A 21,553-nucleotide genomic window follows, 5' to 3' on the forward strand; every position below is an offset into this window, starting at 1 on the left:
TAGGCCACCCCTTCATTAGTCCTGCCACTGCACCGCCATAAAAGCCCAGCTCTATCGTTTCAAGCAAGCGGGTATTCATCCTGCAAGCAATCCGATATTTTTAACATGAAGTGTTTGCAGGTCTCTAAGACATACCTGTCATAGACATTTCTTACACTAAACCACTCTCCGCAGCCTGAAACGCTGTCCAACCTCCTTGGTCACCGGCAGCTTGGAACAAGTAGGACTGGTCTCTCTGAAGGGTACTGAGGTAGCCGGACTAACTAGAGCAGATCATCAGAAAGGCCCAGTTCGATAACGCACACACACATCAACAACCCGACTCTCACCAAAGGAGAGCTACATACTGTACCCCAGCAACAACTTTCCCCTTCTCAACTGTGAGCTCCAAGGAACAAGAACATTTCACAATTTGTATATTTTAAAACCAAGTATTTTCTAATAAACGCTCTAACAACTCTGGACAGCTCAAGTTCTCCCTCTACGCTGCACTCTCCTCAGTGATCTGTAGGATTAAATCTAACCACTTCACATGTTCAGGGAAAAACACAAGCTAGTTATGCACATTTTCATTATGTATTCTCCTGCTCACGGACCGCATTCCAGGAGGCTTTTCCCTTCCTTCACCATCCTGAATTGCTGCATGCCTGCACACTGATCGAGGGCAGCTTGCGCACTCCCCGGATCGACAGAGGAGTGTTTATGCCGACCTGGATAACCTCTGCTATCAGTCCTGAGCAGGGCTAAGTCTCACGAGCCTTGCTTTCAACACACATCTACACAATGGGAGCTTAATCCGGCTTGAACCCGAGGGCTGGCTTCGTCATGAGGCAACACAGCTGGGCGCGGTAGACCTGTGAGAAGGCTTCAGTGGATAAGGCCGTGCCTCTGTCCGCCACAGGGCGTTCGTGCTTGGACCGGACTTGAGCGGGTCTGGCACAGGAGCGTGCTTTTTGGATTGGTTAATAGGCCCTTCCCTCTGGATGCTCCTTCTGGATTTCTCCCAGCAGAGAATACTCTCACAGATGCGTCTGGCAGCTCTGAAAATAGCATGCCGTTGAGTGAACCCTCAGTCTCGCTGGTTTTTGTGTAACGCTAACCCATCCACCACAGGCGAATCGAGAAAAAGCTTAGGATGCACCATTAACTGTTTGCAGGACATGAAAGAGGCAGAGTCACTCGAGTGACGTATACAAAATGCCACGAATTGTTGTTCTGCCAATAAAGTGCAGAGGTGATTATAGCTAAATCAAAGAAAACAAACATTAATCTAGAACAGCAATGTGAACAGATGAAAATAAGTCTGACAGAACATGCAAGAGATCTCTGCTCCATAAAAAAAGAAAAACTACAACCACCCCCAAAAGTATATTAAAATTTTTCACTAAGACTAACCTAATAGCGAACAAGTTTTATGCCATCTTAGTCAGTGATGGGTTGATCAGTCTAAGTATTATTGCCACAGAGGCCTTGATCCTCCTAACGTTTATACTACCACTTATATCTATACAGATAAGCAAGCGTCTGCGCTATTGGCACTATATATTTAGTAATGATTCTATCAAGCTCTTTTGTAACCACTGCATTAAACAAAACTCTCAAGAAGTCCAGCACAAGTACAATCAGCACAGAAGTGATGCTCCATCTTGTTTCTTTTATTACAGTAAGCGCGTTTTTTTGTTTAATGGCAGTAGTATTTAGCCACAATTTCGTTTTCTTTCCCTTTCAAGTTATCCATAGTGTACTGGCAAACACCCAAGGCTCTTGATGAAAATAAATGGGAATTATCCCAACTGAGATAAAAACGCAGAGATAAAAGTCCAAACTGGCTCCCGCTGTCTTCACTGAGAACTGGGGTAAGCTCTTCATGTCAACAGTGCACACACTCAGTTCAACTGGCATCTTAGCGGTAACTCCACTCCAACTTTAGATTCCATGAGGCTATTCTAGATCCATCTTGGAACTAAAATTTTTGGGAACAGAAACCTACTGATCTTATTATCCGATATAGTCCTCTCTAAGCAGCAAAACATTGCAGCCAAGCAGTCACAGGGCTGAGCCTTACATCACATGCTAAAAGAAACACCCTTCATGCAGTTTCATAAAATAAGAAAATAATTAAATGGGTTAAAATTCCAACACAAATATTTAATCAGGGATAAACCATTGCTTTTCTTTTCCTCTCCCCCCACGCCCCATAAATAATAAACACACATACTAGTTTTAACTACATTCTATCTAATTAAATCTGATCCACCCCAGTCATCTATTCAGGCGGTTTTGTGGGATGAGGATATTATGCACCAAAACATTTTGCCAAACAAATCCATACATGGAAAGAAAATAATTCTGGCCTCAATTCTAGCTATTTACTCGTGCATACCTCTTGCATGTGTTTAAGGTCAGAATATCATCAGCATTCAACTTCACTTGACTATTTTAAAACATGTACTTAACATTTGCATTCTTGTCAACAGTACTGCCTGTCAGCTGAAACAAAAACATCAGTCTTTCACTCTTTTCAGATTCAAGATTGCTGCTGCTATCTCCAAGTGTTTAAAAAAATAAAAACCCCGCAACACAAAACACCCCCAAAAAACCCTACACCCAGAGTGCTTCATGACCTCAGAACCCAAAACATATTTTTAGAAGTTATCTAGCATGTTGAAACTTAGTTTTTTATACTGTTTTATCAAAATTGAGGGTCCCAAGTGCTCAAAAGGTCTTGGTAATTGCACCCCATTCCCGGATACACAGGCATATTCATGCTTCATTCTTCGTTTTCACACACACAGCTGACCACCACCAAGTATCTGCATAGGCTGCATTCTCCAATTCATTTTGCTCACAGTAAGTCAGCAGGAGGTAACACAAAGTATTTCAACATTTTGTAAACCATCAGGTTTCGTGTACTTTACATGAAAAAATAAATACAATGTAGAAATAAATATCTTTGTAGTAAAAAATAAATGTTTTGTGTATCAATAAATAGAACAACTGGGATTCTTCTTCCAAGGTAGCTCGCTTGCTCTAGTAAATGAGCTTTTTAGCAACTATGAGTGTGTTCTTCAGAAGCATTGCAACAGTCATAGGTCCTACCCCTCCCGGCACTGGAGTGATAAAGCCAGCCTTCTTCTTCACTTCTAAGAGAAAAGAGAAAAAGGTATTGACTAAGAATGTTTCAAAAAAACTTTTTTCCCTTCAATTGCCCACATATGCCTAACTGGCAATGAGCATAAAGAACCGTGCCTTGTGAAGTACTGGGGAACACGGGAAAAGTTAAGGCAGAAGTCTTACTACAGCCACGGTAGTGACAGAACAGAGTCAGGCCTGGGGCTGCGAGACAGTTTTCTTCAACTGAATATTATTACCCAGGGGCTAGTTCTGGGGCACGCTTTCAACAACCTGTTCGAGCTGATCTACTTGCAGCACGCTGCCCTTCCCTCATGGGAGCAACAGACACTCATGCAGCCTGTGGTCAGACAGATGGAAAGTTTATCCCGCCTTTTTTTTTTTTTTTTGTTAAGGGGCAATTTTTGACTGTTTGATCCAGCTGGCCAGCTGGCCCAGGGTCGTCTAGGCGACAAGAGAGCAGGGCGACCCCAGGAGGGAAGAACAGACTTGCATCAACTCCATCTGCCAACTGTGATAATGCACTGGCAACAACCAAGAGAGCTGTGGAAGCTGGCGTTCTCATGCTGTAGGTAAAGATATGACGACCCCCCCCCCCCGCCCAAAACTGTGTGCGTTCCTGAGAAGCGGCATGCAGAGCAGGAGTCTGCTGTAACTATCAAAATCGACCGCAGAGCGCCAGCAGCAGTTAAGGCACCTATCCACCCTCTTTCCCCTGCTCTGGCTTGCGCCTTCTGAGAGACCTTCTACGATCACAAAAGGGAATTTCCAACCACAGAGGGAGAAAGCAGAGTTCCCTGGTTTATTTGGTGTCCTCAAGCGAGAGTTGTCTCTGAAGAAAAACAGATTCTAGCGGCAAATTTCCCACTGCAACTTCAGCCATAAACACTCAGCTCCTCCAGAGGAGATTTTTTTTTTTTTTAACCGGTGTTACTAGAGTGGCCATATTGAACTAGGATCCCAAGGTGCAGAACTCGCCAAAGTCTCAGACAGAAAGGAAACTCTTACAGCTGAAATAGCTCCGACCATGAGCCACGCCACACTATCCAAAGTCAGTATACACCTTGAATGCTTGTGTCAAGTGGTGAATACGTGAGGATTTTTTTTTTTTTAAGCATTTAACACCTGTCAAGTTAACCTCTTTGTACGAGGGGTTAATGTAACGTAGCAATAAATCCTGACCTGATATTTTTATCTACCGTGTGAAATGCAATCAACTGGAATTGCAGGTTACTTACAAAGGAATTACATGTAACTGGCTGGGAATTCATCGCATGACAAACTGTAATGAGCAGTTATTTGCTAATAATGGTTAGTCCAAATGGCATATTACTAACCTGATTACCACACAGGTTTTTTTCTCAAGTGCCACCGTGAGAGGTTTTTTGTTTGTCAGTTTGGGGTTTTTTTGCTTGCGTAGAAATAACTTCTTGGAAACTCACACCCCACTTGTAAAAGCAATGTTTTTAACAAGTACACAGCAGAAAACTGAGCAAGCGTGATTCTGACACAAGCACATACATTTCCCCTGCAGTCACTACTGAGCAGCATCTATGCCTGGATATAAGAAGAGGTGGATGGATGGAAAACTAGGCACCTTGATTTTGGAACAAGCAAGACAACTTGCCTCTGCTTTAAGCGTATTCATCTTGAACTAATGTGGGGCTTCACTGTTGAAAATAAGAAGGTCTCACCAAAAGAAATATTAAAAGCAGATTTGAAAAGCTGGATATTGGGGTTTTTTTGACAGAACATTTATTAGGTTTTAAGAGGGGGTAAATGAAATAAAAAACCATTGTCTGAACTCCCCAAGGCAGGGACCTCACAAGAGCATTCGCAGAAGTTAACGGCAAATATCTCCCTAGACTGAAGAACAGAAGATTAAGCCTCACTGAGGACAGATGGTAATTACAACTGGGAGGGTTTTAATTACTTAGTTGACTTGTATCACCAGATATACTGTTAAACTATTTGGAAAGGTAAACATTTTGCCACGCAGGTTCTTTTTACATGTAAATTGTAACAAATGAATTAGGATCTCCTATGACAGCCATTCTTAATATTCTCAAACACAAATAATTTGTCTTTTTACTAGTTATACTATTTTGAACTACCTACCATTTGAGATTGGCGTTTATGGTTAATACAGTTACTAAGAATTCCCAGATTAATGTCATAATTATTGAAACGTACCCACATCTGAAATAAACACAGTAATTAACACAGAAAATATTTTAAGCATTTTAAATTGAAATAGGTTTCTTTCCATGGCAATGTTACGTACCTCTTTTTGTGGTATTATTCAAACTACTCCTATCTCACTTACAAAGAGGTACAATCCGCAACCAGACCATGCCTCACCTAAAGAAAGCCTTCTAATGAATATCATGTACAACATTCATTGCCGCTAGTGTTAGTAACCCTACTCAGCAGTAAACACACGGTACACTGTTTTCACAAGTCGTTGGGGAATTTCTCTACCCATACTCTATCATTAATGGAAATCCCTGCGGGTCAGTGTGGCAGAAGACGTATTTTGTATCAGCTAGCATAAAACCACCTGGACAGCTTATTCACAATGGCTGATCCAGATTTTCAAACGTACAACAGGCGTCCACGGTGGGGAAACTACCATCTGATAAATTTCCACCTGGAAGAGTAAAGACAGATAATACGGTGAATGCAATTTTCCAAGATGAATGCCAGCGACCAAAGAGGGAAAAAACAACTCGGCCCTCAAAAATGTACATAGCCCAGTACACAGTTCAAAGACAGTGCTTCAGCAGGACCGATCTCACGTCGGCAAGTGAAGGGCTGCGCTGTCGGTTCCTTCAGAAGGTCTTGGTTCTGCTCCTCAGCAGCAGCATAACCTTGTCCCTAGCTTCAACCCTACTTTCTCGAGATGCACGCTGTACTCCCGGGCATTTCTCTGCCAATATGCAAAAAGACTGGTATGCAAATTAGGTGCCTTTGGGGGAGGAGCTGCTAATTTGCAGCTTCTGTAGAACCTTAAAATCTTCCTTTGATTCTTCAGAAGAAATGAAAAGTAGATTGTTTCCTTGAAAAACAGGATCCACTGCTTTGGAAACAGCCCTTCATTCCTAGGTTGCTTTAAAGCTAAGGACATCAGACACCTAACAGGGTTAATCACACAAACCAAGGGCAAGTCTCAACCTGAAGGCAGTTCTGGGTCTTGTGCATCTGCATTAAGTGATGCAGAGTAATTCCTGCCGAAGCACTGTTTCCACACAGCATTATTAGGCCCTGTAAAGCTGCTCTAGGATCGCTGCATCCCTGCAGCACTGCATAAGTGCCAATCAGGAGCTCAGCGATCGCAGTAGTTATCATCCCAAGTTCTGCCCCACACGTTCTGGGATTCTTCTCGCCACGCACCGTGGCATGCCCACCAGCAAGCGTCTACTCCATTTCTCATAGTTCCTTCTTTTCCATGTTATCCCTGTTTCTCTTACTGCAGCTATTTTAACAGTCATATAACGGAAAACCAAGGAATTATGGCCCAGTACTGTAATTCTAATAGTGCATACATCTCTCCTCCTGCAGCACCTCTAAAAGCCCATCAACAGCGGCATCTCGGGCAAAAAAAATCCAGCATAAAATTACACACAACAGCTTCTTTGCATTCAACTAATTAGCACAGACAGGTGGATGGAATAGTGCTGTAGCCTTGTGATAAGCAGCAGTGGCAGCAGAAATGCAAGATAGCAAAGATTAGTTACTTAGACCCCTGCGAGACGCGCTCTTGTGCAGAGGAGTACCTAGACTTGGCTATCCAGCAGCTTACTGCCACCAGTTAGCAAGCAGTCTGTCTGGCCTTCTGGCAGTCACAGCCTAATGCTAACATTCTTACTTAGTTCTTGCGCTAGCAGAGCATAACAACAGGCAATGCTTCCCCTGATCTTTTCAGACCAGCAACACGGTGACAAGATTACACAGACTGGACTTGTATTAATTGCAAAATTAATGCCAGGTCTTCAAAATCAACTGAGAAATTAACTAACAAAAGCTATAGCAAAAGCAGCTGGTACATGCACTTCCTATTTTCATGACCACTGTTTGGAAAAGCTGCACAGAGAGATAATTTGGAAAGGATTCAATAATCTGAAGAGAAGCCTACAGCCTGGAAGGTAACACAACGAACGCAAAGCGGCAGCAAACAACCGTCAGAAGCGACTGCTGTCACAAAGCCCGGGATTCCCACAAACTGCAGCTAGGATAGAACTGCAGGGCCACCACTTCCATTAAGAAACTGAATTCTAAGATTATCGAGGTAAACCTCTTAAACTACATGAGCAAGTTCCAAGAAAGTTGTCAACTCGTCCGATTACTTTGTAGTCGTTAGTCCTGTAGCTGCTCAGGACAGGATGCGTTTCCCTGGTTTTCGCTCAACTGATTCTTTCTTTTCAATACACTGGGTCTATCCAGAAGCGCTACATCAATCCGGTCCATGCTCCGCCTTAATAGTATTCAGCATACCGTTTCCCTGGTTTCCCTGCATTCGCTATCTACAGTTATCGCTTGCTCAAACCAAATACATATTACGCACCCACCACCCTTCACTGTATCGATCGCTTCTTGAGAAACTCTTTTCTGCTATTCAGTTCCGGGAACCCCTCCCTGCTCCTGGTGGCACCCATTTTCCAGAACATCTTTTAAATTGCCTAGGCTGTGAAAAAGAGATGAGTTGGAAGAACAACTCTCATTTATAAACCCCTCCACTGATATTGCAGCTACATCACCTATGAAGGTCTTACATAAAGGATTTATTTTCTACATAGGTATCTAATAAAGACTCAAAAACCGGCATTACCGTCTAGGGTTTTTTTCACTTGTCAGATATATGGGAGGAATCATCAAGAAATACAGGCCGCATTTAGAGCGAATCCCACTAGAGTTCTGTACGCTTAGGTTTCACGAACATTTCCAGTTCCAGTTTCAAAGGTTAGCTCCTACACTGGCATGTTACTACCCTGCTCTACCAGTCACTCCTGGAAATGGTGCTCCACCCAAAAAAGCCATTCCAGTTAAACATTCTGTACAAGTTGTTGCTTTATTGCATGTTCCTGGTCCTTGCAGCCCTCCTCAGCATTATTGCTGTGGCAACAAAAGCCCTATAAAACAGGGCCAAGAACACCCACACACGCATTACTCTGTCCATACAAACATGTCTCCCTTTCTGTGACTGAAACTTGCTGCCCAAAAGTAACTACAACGGCCCTGGCAATAATCTAACAAGGCCACAGCTTCTCCTGCTCCCTGTCACTTCACCCTCGCTGTTGCGGCTGCCAGAAACTACAAAACGTCGCCTCCCTGGGCTGTATATTTTGGCAAATTTGTCAGGTAAATAGGGGTACAGTGAATGTACTGTGCTGGTTATAAACGGAGATACACACAGAGTTTAAGATATCCTGGCAATATCAGGCTAGGTACCTCAGCGCCTCGCAGTTGACCTCCACATGCAGACTCTTTCCCTGTCACGTTCTTTTAGATACCTTGAAACTGCACAGTAAACTATAGTGGACCAAAAAATAAATCCCTTCTCTGATGTGGACACACTTTGGAGTGTCAAAATAAAGAGGACCTACGGGTATGGGGGAAATAGTAAATACTGTTTCAAGGCACTCCATAATACAGCCTGGAATTTTTGCCCAAAATAAACGGTTAAGCACAGAGGTACCCCGGTGCCACGACTACCAAGCCAACCATTACAGCAGCTGTAGTAGTGATACACACAAGTCTTCAACTGTTAAATTTTTGTAAGTACACTAAACAATCCTGTTGCTCCTCCTCATCTACTTGAGTTTAAAGGACAGCCAAAGCGTGCTTCTTGGCTTGAGAGCGTGTACACACGTACACCGGCATATGCCAGCAGTCAGTCCTCAGCCCAGTGTGGGTAGCGCTGTCCAGGGCAAGGTCAAGGGCTGCCTACAGCAGAAGCAGACATGACTCAAATGCAGATTGCAGAACACATGTAAAAACTTCAAAACTCATTCTTTTGTGCAGCTATCAAATTCTCTTGGCCTGTGCTAGGCATTTTTTCCTCCAAGCATTTCTTATGTTGAATTCAATAATGAACAACAAGAAAAAAAAATGAAATGGCATCCTTTTGTTGTTAAAGAGAAAAAAATAAACTTCAGTGTCTACCTTACGTCCTAGAGATTAAAGGACGGCATCCAAGTACTGCTACGATACGAAAACCGAATTGAAACAGTTTCCACCCACTTACTAAACTTAATTTCCACTACGGGAGATTTTCGGTCCGATGACCTGGTGAAATAAGCCATTTCCATCTGCTTCTTAAAAACTGAAGTCAATCTCTGATGGCCCAATTAAATCTGTGCTCTCCCCACGGCCACATTTTTCTACTTAAACAAGTGGATGAGGAAACAATAGATACCGGTGGACCTCACGATGTTAAACACCTGCTGCATGACATGCCATTTCATTTACATACTTGGCCTTAACCCGCAAAAATAATTTTCACTTAGGCTTAAGATACAAATTCAGTCAAGTGATCAAAGGGAGAAAAAGGATAAAATGATTTGCTACGTGAACACACTAGCTTGTTCCATTTCCTAACTGCCAAATCAAACACTTGGCAAGGGTGATTTACTTTTTAGTATTCAGTACTGTATACATTGGGATGGGTTTTTTTGTTGTTAGAGATTTAGTGAAACTTTCACCGATACCAATGAACCAACAACAATTTCCCTTTGGCAACGCACAGTGAAATGCTCCTTGCAACTGTAGTGGCATAATCCAAGTTGAAGTTCCTCCCTCTTTTTTGGATCTTCCCTCCCCCCAGGTAAAATCCTGAGAACAACCCACACCAGACATGACGAGACATATACAGTGCATTGCTGAAACTCTGAATCACAGCCTCACCATTGAATCTACACCTCCATTACATTCAGAAGGTCTCACATTTACAGGAAAACAAACGAAAAGGAGACAATTTCATATTTCTCAAAGCTATAGCTTTTTTTCCTCCCATAGCTGCTAAAGCAAATGCAAAATCCTGAAAATTATCTGTACTTCAGTTCCGTTGTGAATACATAACCTTTTACTTCTGATAGTGCACGTAGAATAACAAAACAAAAAAAAAATTTCCAAGTTGTACTCTAAAAGTATTTTTCTGCTGCAGCTCTCTTGTACACATACGGTTACATTTCCAAATGCATGCCGAGACAATCGCTTAGCTACACTCGTGCGGGTAATTTCATTGACTTTAACAGACGGGTATCATGTAGGATGAGTAAAAGCAGCAGGAACTAAGGGAGTGATGTAATTACAAATACACAGCTGGCTAGAAACATTTTTAATATAATTAAGCTTTGAGACATTATGCCAGCCAAGATGTTAATAACTGTGAAAAAAAACCCGTGGGTGATTTTCATACTTATCAAAATAAGGAACTGTTGAGAACCATTAATAATGTGGGTAAATGCTGCCTAAGCTTCCCACACTCAACTCTGCCAATAAGCTTTAATTTTCAACTGCAACAATCCTGCTATTCCAGTCTGGAGCTCCTCCAGAGCAGAGATAGTTAATCAAGTTACATTGTGAACTTGCTCTGCAACACATTAAACATAAAAAGATCAATATGTAACACAAATTTTTATCTGTTAGACTTGCTTGGACCAAGTTTTTCAGCAGCTTAAATGTGAACCCGCATTAAAACTTAGCATAAAGGATATTTCTAAAACAGAAGTTAATGTTTTCACACACAAGTGTGCAGCCAGAGCGTGTAAGTTAAAGGAGGCTCAAGAAGCCGTGGTACAATAATATTTGCTATGAACAGCGGGAGACCCTATGCTGGTGCTAGAGCAGAAACTGCTTCTATTGCTTACTCTCAAAACCCTTCACAGACTCACAAAGGATTAAAGAAACCTGGATAGAGACAAGCATCTTCTGCCACCACGCTGCCATAAGAGCTCATCTGCATCTCTTAAAGGTTGCTGGTATGTGTAATTAAAAGTAACACTTCCTCTCTTAAACAGCATACCATTTCTTAAGAGCAGGTATACAAACAGACAGTTTGTTTTCTTATTTAAGCAAATAAATTAGACAAAATTGTTGCAAGCGTCGTCTCGTTTGAGACACTGGCTATTCCAAGTATTTATCAGGAATAAATCCCACAAACTTCAATAAATTTATCACACAGCTTCATATAAAGAGTCTTTCACTGACCTTCAAAGTCCACATCCCCAACTAATTTGGTCTTTCCTGTAAGAGGATCGTGGATATGGTTGATGCCTACATCAATCACAGCTGCACCTTCTTTGACCATATCGGTTGTAATCAACTTCGGGATACCTGGAATCATCAAGGTATATTCGATTAACACAGCCAGGTAGCCCTACGGCAGTCATTTCCAATTATATCAAGTGGTGTGCATGCACGCGTACGTACGCACAAAAAAGATGATAATTCTTTCACTTGATTTTTTCTTGATACATCACACACAGAAAACAGTTATTCCTCAGTTTCACACAGTTTGTAGTTATGCGAGCATAAGGTGGTATTTGTTCCTTTTGCCTAAATATTTTCAGCTAAACATGCTGTCACAAACATAGTCAACATGACCTCTGAGATGCAAATACTTGCTGGTTTGTGGCAGTAAGTCCCTTTCGTAGCATTTCCAAGGAAACGCTGGATGATAAAGACACTCTGTGAGCCACCAGAAACCATTAGTATTGTCAGAGGTGTGTTGATCCAGAAGCGTTGCCAACTGCTGAAGCAAGCCGTGTACTTCACCTCCACACCATTTTCTTCGATCTTTGCTTTTTTAATACCTGTATTAGATTTCTGTTACTCCTGACTTGTCAGATTTCTCATATACTTTACTTGTTACCTCCACATCTCAAGCAGTTACTTAAATAATGAACATGAAGCACATGAAATACCACTGCTACAAAAAAAAAAAAAAAATGCTAGCATGGTGAGAGAATCTGATCTACCCTGCCATCTTATTTTTGATTCCTGTCATTTATACGCAACAGGTAGAGAACACGAAAAAATAAAATGGTCAGCTCAGATTTACCCATAATAATCAGCATCAGTTCAATCTGTAGGAGAGATGCCTTTCAAGTAAAACTTTCTCCACCTCATCTTCTAATAAGCGAGCAAATTAAACATACTGGATGAAAAACTAGTTGGTTAATTGTACCCAGATAAGAGGCTCCAATGGTACGTTACAAAAACAAAAAGCATATGCGGAGGGAGTACCAGAGGGGCCACGTGTTCGTTTATAACATCACTAGCACGACAATAGAGAACACTTATTATTTAGTAGCGGCACAAGGTGCAGATGACACAAAGCTGGAATGAATGAACTTTAAGCAGGTAAGTTTAGCTTTCAAGTGCCACTGGAAAAAAGAAGCAAGGCATCAAGTATCATTTGACATGCAACATGGAGGAAGAAAAGGCAGCACATATACATACAAATAGTAACCCCTCACAGAGGCAAGACAGCAAAAAAACTGATTAGGCAGTAATTTTTAAGAAAAAGAATTTGGGGGTAGATCAACTCAACTCAAATACACACAATCAAGCTACTGCAAGACACACATAGAAGCCCTAATAATGTCTTCCACATATGACGTCAGCTGGGACACCATATTCTCCTTGTGGGTGCTAGACTTCTCTGATCTGTCTGTTCACATCTCTACAAAACACCAACCGCAATGAGGATTATGAGGACACTTGGCAAAGAATTAACCTTTTACATTTCACGACAGCCTTCAAGGATATTAAAAACTTTTGGCACAAGAAGAGGAACTATGCTTTTTTTCCCCATGTCCGTGATCGATGTAACACAACAATAATAGACTTACGTTTGCTTCCCTTGCTGCACTGTCCAGATCTTTTTAACCACAAGAACCAAGGAACATGGAAGCAAGCAGTCCAAGGAAAGAATCAGGAGGTCTCTACCACTGGAGATCTGAAAAAGCAGACTGAACTACCACGTACAAAATAGCACTTTCGGTGTGCTAATATGGAGTCAGAACACCATTCCCACCCTGCTTTCCTACCATTTCTGCATGGACACAGCAAAGGGGAACCGGGAAGACCGCCTGCATTCAAACGTTACCGAGGTGCAGAAGATGGCACTCTGTCTCTTCACTCCTTAGGTAATGAAGCCATTGACACTGGGCAAACACGTTTACCAAAATTTGTTCACAGGTGCAGGAGGGCAGCTTGAAACTGAATCTGGGACAGCTGAGGCTTTTCTAGGTTACTTTCTACTGTTACCACCACAAAAGAGAGTAAAACCCCACAAACACAACCCAAACCAGAAGTTACGCAATGGGATTGGTTTTGGTTCAAGAAACACACTCGACTAACAGGCAATTTTAACTGTGTTCCTGGTAACCCCGGACCTTTCACAGGGGAGCTTCTACAAAACTCCATGTCCTGCTATTTGTAGCAAATTGGGATAACTCCCAGCTTGACCAAAGCCAGCCTGGCCTCAGCACTACAGATCTTCATCATCTCTCAGTGGGCTACAGTTGCGTAGTGTCCTGGGGTATGACTTTTTTGCTATTAAAAAAGTCCAGCTAAAACAGAGCGCTGAAACAAGCTGCCTCAGCTCTTTCATACGCAACATATTTCTTCAGCACAGTTAAGCATCTTGATATTCATCACAGAATGTTCAACCGTCAGGTCCCAGCAGACTTAAAAGGTCACTTTAAGGTACAGATAAAGAGTTGAGTCAATGGCTATATGTTTCCAGTCAGCACAGCTGAGCTATCTATACACATAGCAACAAACACCACAATAGTTATTTAGATATTGAAACAACTTAAGAACAAAAATGACAACCGAATTACACACAAAATCTGACTGGGGTCCTACCGAAGGGGATGGCAAAACTCCATTTTCTAAGGCAATAGTCCTGGAGAGTAAACGTCTTCCCGTTTGAAAACATCATTGCCGCATGGGATTTCAAACTGCGGGTAGCAGCACACGTTTACTTTGAGGAGATCAACCTCATACAGCTTCCCCAACATGCTGAAGCTAGAGCTAGTACGTCTTACAGCATGCAGACAGCTCCACTTGATGCACAGAAAAGATCTTCCTTGCAAGAACAGAATCAGTAGTTCAGCAGGATCCCCATTTGCAGAAAGCAATTTTTAACGACAGTAAAGGCTGTCTTAGGACAAATGTAGTAAAGCAGTGCTTTACTAACAGCAGTGTTGTGTGTGATGAGACATCTGAAAGTTTGTGCCTGCACAGTCACAACAGATGAAGCTTCTTCTGGAATGTTAATTAGGCAAAGCAGCATCTGAGACCAAAGTCATTGCATGCGATAGGGGAGCCAAGAATATCAAGTCCTTACACATCATCTGCATTAACCTATCATACCTTAATTGCAAGAGCGGCAATCTCTTCTCTGTATTCACTTTAAATGACCTCCTAAACTTCTTTCCTACCATGCAACCTCCAACTTTGAGTGATGGGAAATTCCAACTTCAAAATTACAATTCACCTTGCTTCTTGAGCAATTCCGCCAGTTCTATGTTCTATGAGGAATGTTCATCCTAGTAATAGAGTATCTCCAAAGGGCTCCCCTCTCCCTACCAAAGCAGCTGTCTCTCAGGGGGGAGAAAAAGGTAAGAAGGAAAAGAAAGCAAATCCATATGGCTCGAGACTGTAGTTTTATTGGCGGCAAACACTAAAATACAAGAGCTTTGGCTTCATTTAAAGTGCTGGATCACAGCCAGTTAGTCATTTAGATACAGGCAATGCAAGAACCTTCTTTGCTCTCCATTTCTCACTCCCCCATAGGACACAAGCTTGAAACTCTGCTTCTAATGTTGAGCAAGCCAAGACCTCAAATTCTGTCTTATGCCATTTGATAACATCTGGCTGCGTCTACTTCATCACACCCTTATGCAATCAGTTGCAAGCTGGTTGGTAATTGGATAATGCCTCAGCCTTATAGGGGTAAATGATCTGTGTGTGATAGGGATGGAAGCATATTAACGGAAGCTGCACAGTTACACCCTTTGTAAAATGGTTTGATAATAGGCCAAATACTTAATAGCAACAAATAAACTAACCCCCAAACCAAATGAGCAGATCTATTTACTTAAGCCTACTTTACATACCAAGCAGGAAGAGATAAGCTTTAGAGCAGCTATTCCTAAAATGCACCGACTGAAGAATGTGGGAAAATCTTTCACTGGTAATTTTCGTAGAAAATGACGAATCACATTTTAAACAAAAGAGAAACAAAGCCCTACCTAATCCCAGCTTAGGTACGAGGACTGTAAAATAGCCAACTCCTGAGAAAGCTCACCAGTCACTATCTGAATAAAAGGCTCTGACAAATGAGCAACTCCTATACAAGAGGACCACAGACTATGTCCCGAAGGACAGCGCAAGTAGTCCCAGAAGAATTTCACCTGGCTTTCGGCACTCCCGTTCCTTCTCCTCTTTACGCCCTCTCCAAACACAGAGAAAAATGAGTCTTCTCTCTCAAGGCTGATTGGAAAGCCAAGAGAGCAGAAGCAGCAGGTTGACTAGTCAAAGACTGCCTACTGCCTCCATCAGCGCCCTGGAAGTACCATGGTGGCTCTATGAGCACCACAGGTCAAGCTGCACTCATTCTTCTATTACAGGTCTGGGCCAATGGCAAAAAGAACAGACTCTGTGGGATGTCTGTATAGGCAGGGATAGCAGGCAAAGACAGGAAAGGCTACAGGGGGATGCCAAGGGCCCGGTGTGCTTAGGAGGAAGCATAATGCTTTGCCTAGAAATGCAAAAGCTGCATGGTATTGAGGCAGTTTAGGAAGCTCCACCTGGAAGCAGACACAAGGATTTTAGGGGAGGGGTAGGCTGGACAAGAGCAGCATTGTTAGAACTTATAATGCAAGGAGCTGGGAGGGAATGAAGGGGAAGGAGTAAACTGCATGGATAATTACCATCAAAGTAAGCAGGAAAACCAGGGTCCCAAGGCTGGGGGCAAAGGAGAGACAACATATGGAAATGGGTATTCTCAGACTCAAGAGAAAAAAAAGAAGCACCTGATTTGAAGCGTTATGAAAGCCATGAATGCAAGTGAACACAAAACTCCTCAGAGAAAGAGCACCACATCAGAATGAACAGACTCACTGCAACAAGTCACCAAGCTGGGAGCCAGAATGCAGATGGCTCTTCTAGAAGTATCACATGGTAAGAGGAGAATGAGAACAGGAATCTCACTCTTATATGCAGACACACACAAAAAGCTGTTGTCACAGCTTTCTGCACAGTGGCCTATGACAGCAGCTCTTCAAGTTAATTTCTTTGCAACACTCACCAAACAGGTCACACATTTCCGGGCAATGCGTGATCCCAAAGTTACTTAAGAACTGTGCGCATGGTACCGACGGGAACCTTGGAGAGATTCCACTTTCTAAAGTGTCATCTTCCCCAGAGCATCCACTGGGGCAGGGCTGTACACTGTTTGCACAATCTAGCCCTCATTTTTTTCATCATTCCAAGTCTATCTCGTGTTGTGTCATGAGCGTTGTATCGTGCTCCTGTTACAAATGACACGAGGGAAACAATGGGAAGAACAAACACGGCTGAATTGCTACCGAACTGTTTAACTACGAGCATAACTGATGACAAACCACGTTCAGCATAAAAATCAGAAGTGATGATTAAACTGGAAGCACTGAATTCAGATAAAAAGTTACTATTTCATTTCCAATTAGCACACACATCATTATTTTGCATTCACAGTGCATGAATTCCGGTCAGGCCCACAGTTAAGTAATCATACATGGGACAAGTGAGCCGTTTCTTGTTCCTGGCCTTGCACGAGAAAGAGATAGTGCAGTTAAGCCCTGCAGCAAAGGACACCTCACTTCAACAGGAAGTGATGAGCTTCAGACAGGTACGTATCTGTCTTCATCTAGCAAATAAGTAAGACAGACTTTGGTCCTGAAGTTGATGAAGAGAGAGGAAGGTAGGAGAAAAGAGCAAAGACACAATCCTCGTGCGGTCCTCCAAAACGGTAGGAGAGCAGAAGGATGTCCTGCACTGTGAGGGGACACAGAATTTTGCCAAAGTTTACGTCAGATTGTTTGGGTTTGTTTGTTTTCAATAACTTTATATTTCTATTTCTAATACCCATAAATAAAAACCAGAGGTTGTTCAGACACAGAGTTCTGCTTGTTTTTTTCGTTCTAGACTAGTCAAACTGCAAGTATTTCACTCCACATTGCTTTAAGAATAGAGACACTGATTTTTCAGACCCCTTACTCTAGGCAATTACCATTCTCCTCCTCATTACATGATAATTGTAAAAGAAAAAAAATCAAATAATAATTCAGTCGTTAATAACATATATTACCAAAACTACCAGTTAATTTGGCAGGCTTGCCCTCAATTCTAACAGCAAGGGAAAGGTACCATTGTTTTATGAATGCAGCCTCCAGCCGATTTAAAGAAACCCTCCTGTCAAAATTTAAATGACTCATGATTTTTGCACTGCACGGAGAACGTTTTAATTTACATAATTATACCTGTATAAACTACGCACCGACTAGTTCCCAATCTTGAGTTCACTCTAAAGTCTCCCTAAGGGAAAGGTGTCACATGTGACGAGAAACAGTTTATGTAAAAAGTGCAAATGTGAAGGGCAAGAACAAAGAGTCAAATCACTTGACCTTCTTACAACAAGAAATCCTACTTCCTGGAACACCCTCAGCAAGCACGAGCACCAATTATTTGCTGAAACGGGAAACAGCTAGTAGTGCCACCGCCAGAGACACCAAAGTTGACGCTGTAGGTTTTAATCGTTGTCATTGGAGTACTAACAACAACTAGTATTACCTGCAGCTACTATTACAATGTCAGCGAGTTGTGTATGGATCTTGAGCTGCTCTTTTGGTGTGTATCTGTGAGTAATGGTCACTGTAGCATCACCTGAAATGTAAGAGATTATCAATTAATTGTCACATATAAAATGCCCATATAGCATTTACTTTCAGGTGCCAATGACTGACTTGGGTACACGAACAACAGTACAGGTGATCATCAGATGTGTCTTGGAACGCATCATTTATTTCAGCATCGGCAGAAAGCTCACAACACATGCTGTTCGCATGTATGAGAACACATTTATTCTGAAAAATTCTCACAGGATGAATTCATTTATACACCGTGGACTAACTTATTCCTTGACCATCTTCATTACGTTCAGTGGAATTACACAGAGCAAACACAGCATGGACTCCGGAGTCTACTCTTATTAGGCACAATTTGTATAGTGTGCCATCAGACTCAGTTGTTGGTCACAAACTCAAGGTTCAAGTACAAGATCACCATGTTTGAATCTCCGTCCTCAACCACGCTGCCATTCATCTGTCCTGAAGCTCCCTAGAGGCTTCCCTGGGCGTTCTGTTGCGTAGACAGGAATGAAGGCCACAGTCTTCCCTGTACCTGTGCCCTAACTTCATAATGGCGTTTCCCTCAAGTCACAGTTCAGTCTTTGGCCCATGTTTTTGACAGACTTTGAGTGTTGAAGAAGTAATTGGTAATTCCAGTTCAGTGAAGTGGGACTATTTCTGGATGATATTCCCACTCCCGAGAATTAATGCAGCTGATAATCTGGCCAACGACAGGAGAAGACAACAAAGGCTCTTCTCTTTGTAGGGCCAGATTGCGGAGGGAATGAGCCTAGTAGCTATGACAATAAGGACAATGCCAGGCCAAGGGTCTTTGTTTAGAAATCCTGAAGACCAATAATTGCGTGCAAGGGTCAGTCGGCAAAACCCCTCTCTTGACTGGAACGCTACCAGATTTCATCAAGGAGAGGCATTCTTGAACATACAGGTGGAACACAATCAACAGCACCGTCGGCATTTACCAAATTCTCATTGGATGGATCTGACAAGGTTTATAACAACTTAAGGAATCAATATATCCAACGCATCTATTTTTTCACGTGCTCACAGCATTCCAAGTCATCATTTTATATAGCTCAAGTGCAACAACGGGAATGGGTAAGACTGGACAAGAAGGTGCTCAGAATTTTGCAAGTGTCCTACCATCTCTTGTATATTCTGATTAAACAAAACCAGCTGAACCCTTAGTTCACATCAGAGTAGGAAGTTATCACAAATAAAAGTTCAGACCCTTTTGGGCAAACCCAAAATATCTGGGGCCTCCCCCTGCATGTATCCACATCGGTGGTCAAGAAGCTACAAATAAACCCTCCTTGTAAGACATGAAAAACCTTGTGCTGCTTCATGGAGATACTGAGGAAAGACAACTACACACAAAAGGAGTTGTCACAGGGATAGGGACTGCAGTCTCATACTGCATCCAACAGCAAGTGTGGTGATGCCTCAAGGTCTGCCCAAGGCAACAGCAAAGATAACAGTTATCAAAAAGGAGTCATCCCAACACTTTCCCTATCAACTATTTGTACTGCACAGTGTTCAGCTGTTACATCCCCTCATCTCCACCTTCCACTCATCATTGACTCCTGAGCCACGTTATTAACCATTAAACTAGAAGTTTTTGCCATTTCAGACATTACCACCGCATCTGCTTCCTCTGGAAAACGTCTGACTGATCTAATCTGTGCCTCTCATCTGATTAACTCCATTCCTCAAGCATCTCATCTTCAACCTGTCTGTGCTCCGACTTCTCTGCCCTTTCCCCTCATATTTGATCCCTCTTTTCCTTCAGTCTCTCTAGCGCATATCGTCTACTCAAAGACAAGCAGATGAAGAAATTTTCAGACAATGAGAACAGAAAAGTACTGATTTGCATAAGCGATTCCATAAACTCAGAACTCTCTCACCAACCTCCTACAACTTGCCATGAATTTAAGTGCATTGAGAGCTTAGCTAATTGTCTTCAAAACATCTCCACAGTAACCCTTCGTGAGGTAGCAACATCCCAGCCAGTACATAAAGCCTACAGGTCAAGATTCCTTCATCTTTCTTCCTTAAATACCTCTGCAATCATGAAATAACAACTCATACAAACAAAACAATTGGAACAGGACCGAAGTATTACTCATTGATACTCCCCACTTTGCGCCAGTCTAAAGCAGCGCCTCTCCAGCTGCTGATTCGTTTGTACGTAGGCCACACACGTACTATTTTGAGGGAGCAGCTCACAGGTTGTAGAGATGGTCAGAGTTTTCTTTCTTTGGAGGCCTCACTCTCCAAACATAACCAATCGTTTGTCCCCCTGCAGAGGAACCATGCCTATTCTTTGACGTGACACATTTTCCTTTTTTTTGGCTAATGCTCTATCAATCACACTAAAACTTAGTGATTCTCTGAAGGGCCGCCCCAGACACATGAGAGGCAAACTGACTTATCACTGGATTCTGGAAAGAAAGGCTTGAATAGAATAGAGTAATCTTCTGATACGTATTGTAAACAAAAGATGAAGCATTTCTTGCCCAAAATCACAACCATTACTTCCAAAAATATATACGTAATAAGATTCTTTTGACCTCTTATTCTGTACTCAGCAGAGAAGCTGAGAAAAAACAACGGGTAAAATCCAGAGTTACAAATATTCATACCTTCTGAGAAATACTATCAGTGCTGTTTTCCCATCAAGATTTTAGTGAGCAACGTGTCTGTAGTCAGCTCCGGAAACCAAGTAATAGCTCTCTCTATTAAAGAAGAAAAAAAAAACCTCAAAAAAGTCCCTACCTTCAGAATAGCAGTCCAGAAGCTTACAGACACCTCAGAAAAGGTAGATCATGCCAAAAGAGAAAATAAACAACTATTTTTACAGTGCTACTTTTGCTGAAAGAAGAGGAAGATATTTAGTAGTTAAGACTCCGCATGACACTGCTGAGTCAATTCACCAGCTTATAAGATCGAGATAGTCTCTTGACCTGCCTACACAAAACATAATTTGTTTTGTAAGGGTTCAGAGAGTTTTCCGATCTGACCAGCTATTGCCACCTGCAGGACACTACAGTTTCTACATACAAAACATCACAGATGGAGACAGACCCTAGCTTTTCAGTTTTACTTTTTCAGTCCAGGTATCACACACACACCTTGCATAACTTCTCAGTAAAAATTATTTAATCAAATCAGCCCAACTGTCAATAACACCCTACCCTGACTGACAACCTGAGAAAGTTCTTTTTCAGTACTTAACTGTAGGTTTTGTCTGGTCCCCACCCTCAAGGAAAAAGGAAAGAAAGAATAAAAGAAAGAATAAAAGAAAGAATAAAAGAAAGAATAAAAGAAAGAATAAAAGAAAGAATAAAAGAAAGAATAAAAGAAAGAATAAAAGAAAGAATAAAAGAAAGAATAAAAGAAAGAATAAAAGAAAGAATAAAAGAAAGAATAAAAGAAAGAATAAAAGAAAGAATAAAAGAAAGAATAAAAGAAAGAATAAAAGAAAGAATAAAAGAAAGAAT

General features: G+C 41.9%; 1 protein-coding gene across 1 annotated transcript in view; it reads right to left on the minus strand.

Moving 5' to 3' along the window:
- Positions 1–3,030: 3,030 nt before the first annotated feature.
- MTHFD2L (methylenetetrahydrofolate dehydrogenase (NADP+ dependent) 2 like) overlaps positions 3,031–21,553 on the minus strand; it is a gene marked incomplete at its 3' end in the record, with an annotated part of 38,742 nt that continues 20,219 nt past the window's right edge. The window contains exons 6-8 of the mRNA XM_081998674.1: positions 17,980–18,072; positions 11,341–11,466; positions 3,031–3,143 (exon numbers count right to left, since the gene is read on the minus strand). Coding sequence (XP_081854800.1) covers positions 3,031–3,143; positions 11,341–11,466; positions 17,980–18,072 — 332 coding nt within the window. The remainder of the gene's footprint in view (positions 3,144–11,340; positions 11,467–17,979; positions 18,073–21,553) is intronic.

This window comes from Phaethon aethereus (genome assembly GCF_964289735.1).
Source record: "Phaethon aethereus genome assembly, chromosome: 4".
NCBI lineage: Eukaryota > Metazoa > Chordata > Aves > Phaethontiformes > Phaethontidae > Phaethon > Phaethon aethereus.